Consider the following 3,412-nt stretch of genomic DNA (forward strand, 5'->3'; position numbering starts at 1 on the left):
TACAAAATACAAAAGGAGGAGAAAGAGTTTTGGAGCAACAAATGCTCCAAGGGAAAATACACATTTACAAGAGAAATTGTATCTGTTTATGTGTAGAGACAACCCAGATATTCACCAGTTTAAATAAGCGGGCAATAAATAAAAACTTAATACATTAATGAAGGCCATAAAGTTTCAATCTAAGCGAGGCCAAAATGAAATTCAACTTGGAAAAATTAAAAGAAATGGTTTCAAAGAAGGCTCAACAATTCAATGCCACATCCCCTCCAGTTGCAACTGCAATGATGCTAGAATAACCACGACCCATTTCAAATTGCAGCCATGACAACTGCAATAGCAAATGTTGGCAATATCTCATACTGCAGCCACTTAGATAGTGCCACAATAGTACCCATTAATTACTCTTAACAGCAAATCAATTTCGATCTTGTCTCTGGCAACAATGCTATCATAATATGTTGATATTAATATTATTCATCTTTGAAAAGTTTACTGAGACATGATATTCGGACTGGGGAACTAATGTGATGTCTATGCAGCATTCAACAGTCCAGGGAAGCAATCAACATGTTACAGGAGATATCAGTGGCAACATTTTCATCTTAAAGGGCATATCTTGTTAAAAACCATTGAATGACTAGTAGGGTGATTCACTTATCTTGCATGGACTAAAATAAAACTTTTAATCTTTGTATTTCATTTTTTAAGGAACTCAGCAAAGTGATCACAAAGGATGGTATTCTTTTAAGACGAAAGAGAAGACACACATCCGTTGAGTGATTCAGCACCCAGCAAATTGATACTCAAGACTCATCGGAAGTAACTAACAAAGAGACTAAAATAGACAACATTCAAACTTTTTTGGACTAAAACCAAAAAGTAAGAATTTTATAAGGATCAAAAACTTAATTAAGCCATTTCAGCAATTATTTCCTCTGATTCTTATTATCCCCATGCAATTACTTAGAGATATTTCCAGCAATATCATGCTAAGCAATATTACAATTAAAAGTGGATACTGGGACGGGAAATTATAGGTAGATAATTTGAATGTGTTTCATACAACACCATAGACGAAGTCAATTATACATTTTCAATTACAAGTGAATCGAAATGGAATTGCAAACAGAAGAGCAAACATGCACGCATGAGAATGGTTCCAACAAAAGATCAAGGGGGAAAAGTTATACCTGAGTGCCACTGCCATTGTCACTTCCATCCCCATTATTCAGGCCTATACTTCCATTATCATCTTCATCGTTGCTTCCAGAATTATTATCAGATTTCTCAAGACTCTTTGATTTTACTGACTTCTGGGTTTGTGTGCCACTTTCACTGCCACTGCCACTGGACTGAGGGAAGAAAACGAAGAAATAGCGTCAATCAACAAAACAACAACAAAGCCTTGTCCCACTAGGTGGGTCAACTTAAAAAATAGAGTCAATCAACAAAGTACTTTAAAGTTGAATCCCAATCCAATATCAAACAAATTATATTAAGCATATGGGAACATGTCGTTACATTCAGCAAAATCCTCTCTGCTTTTGAGAAGGAAATAAAAGTAGTTCAATAGACAGCTAAATTATCTTGTCATCACTGGACTTTATGGACTAGAAAAAGGTAACAGCAATGCATCACAGTACATTGGTCAGAAAAGAAACAGAAAATATAACATAAAAAGAGGAAACTGAGTCAACTTACACTATGGCATCTCCTCCAAACATGCTGCCAAAGGTTTTTAAGCTCATTCTTCCTTACGGGTTTGACTAGGAAGTCAACAGCACCCTTTGACAAACACTTGAAGACTAAACCCATAGAGTCACGAGATGACATCACTGCACAGAAATCCCATTAAAGGCGGTAGAGAAGAGTATTTCTTATGGAGAATGTAATGAGGAAGTTAAAATGCTTTAAACTAAACATGTAGATAACTCATAATTACAACAAAACGGGAACTTCGGAAAACTTACTAATTACTGGAATGTTTTTCCGTGTCTTGTGGCTCATAATCTTGCATAAGAGACCAATGCCGGATAAGCCAGGCATTGCTACTTCAGTTAAAACAAGGTCAACATGATTGGTTAAATTCTCCAAAATCTTCCAAGCTTGCAATCCATTTGCGGCTTCAATAACTGGAAAATTAAACACATGAGATTTTCCATAAAACAATACACCTGCTTCTATGAAAATATATTGTTTTTATTATGTAAAATTACACTATAGAACAAATACTATCAAATAACACTTATGTGATTACTTTGATGCCATGAACAATGTATTTGCTCATAGAGTTAAAATATAAGATGTTCAAAACACAACTTTTCGGCTGCAAACAATCACCAACTACTTCCTCTGTTATTTTTAGTTTACAATTATAGCCCATCCCAATTTAAAATATTACAGACCACCTTGGATCAGAGAAAACATTTAAAACATGAACTATGTTTCTACATGATCATACAATCACAAGGCAAGCCACCTAACCAAACCAGTAAAAGTGAGCCAATTAACAGATCAATCTAGTAAGAAACAAAAAAATCTAGAAACTTCAGTAGACAGTGGTCAATAGTGACTTTTCAAACTGATGTGGTGTCACACATTCTGTGAGCATGTCAGAGGCAGCAGCATCACATCAAACTTTGCCATGGAAGTTGTCAGGTGTGCGTGTTGCAGCTTTTCATGGCTCATATAGAACTGATGCTATCACTATTTTTTTATATTTTTTCCTTTTAATGAATAACAAACAGGGTTGAGGATAACTTAGCCCGGTAATTTGAACTGAAAGCGAAGCATAGGGTTTCCTTCTTGATGTCAAGTCCATCTCTTCCACACTCTCCACTCTTCTTGCTCTGTCTACTGCCACTAATTTTCTTTTCCAGCAGCCCACATCCCTTCTAATCCATCTCACTCCAATGTTTTTCTAATGATGTCTCTTCCTTTTTGGTATTAGATCCTTTTTATAAATTCTGACCATTAATAAAAGAACATGTCTAACTGCATAAAATGTAAAATTTTTACCAATACTTTTCAATAGCAGGCATATTCCTGCCATTTGGTTGACAAGTTGTTCCCTCACAACCTAATATGCAAAGGCATACATTACTTTCAAACTTGACAAACTAAAACCAAGCTGTAGTAAAATTGAACTATGCAGTCAATTTTATTCTTGGACATGACAAGTATATCGGTCATTTAGAGAGACTTGTTATCAACCCTTTAGCTTGCATGATGCCTTTGCATGGTCACTATATATACAATTTCTTACACTGCAACTAGCATCTGTATCTTTACTCATTGAATTATAAATTTATAACAGATGTAAAAGAAGGGACAATTATCGAATAATCTAATCAGCAATACCATGAAATCATTGAAACATAACTGCTAATTGTTGAGATATAACCACCAGTTG

At 35.1% G+C, this 3,412-nt stretch overlaps 1 protein-coding gene and 1 long non-coding RNA gene across 7 annotated transcripts in view; one reads left to right on the top strand and one right to left on the bottom strand.

Annotated features, from left to right (window-relative positions):
• Window positions 1–3,071, top strand: part of LOC110268821 — an 8,149-nt gene extending 5,078 nt beyond the window's left edge. The window contains exon 3 of the long non-coding RNA XR_002357368.1: window positions 2,476–3,071. This is a non-coding gene — a long non-coding RNA (uncharacterized LOC110268821). The remainder of the gene's footprint in view (window positions 1–2,475) is intronic.
• The window catches only part of LOC107625249 (two-component response regulator-like APRR7), an 11,445-nt gene that overhangs the window by 4,708 nt on the left and 3,325 nt on the right, over window positions 1–3,412 (bottom strand). For all 6 annotated transcript variants that reach the window (XM_021115790.1, XM_016327839.2, XM_016327840.2 and 3 more), the window contains 3 exons: window positions 1,971–2,132; window positions 1,702–1,835; window positions 1,191–1,352 (listed from right to left, as the gene is read on the bottom strand). In XM_021115790.1, coding sequence (XP_020971449.1) covers window positions 1,191–1,352; window positions 1,702–1,835; window positions 1,971–2,132 — 458 coding nt within the window. The remainder of the gene's footprint in view (window positions 1–1,190; window positions 1,353–1,701; window positions 1,836–1,970; window positions 2,133–3,412) is intronic.

Source organism: Arachis ipaensis, chromosome B02 (genome assembly GCF_000816755.2).
Source record: "Arachis ipaensis cultivar K30076 chromosome B02, Araip1.1, whole genome shotgun sequence".
In the NCBI taxonomy this organism is placed as follows: domain Eukaryota; kingdom Viridiplantae; phylum Streptophyta; class Magnoliopsida; order Fabales; family Fabaceae; genus Arachis; species Arachis ipaensis.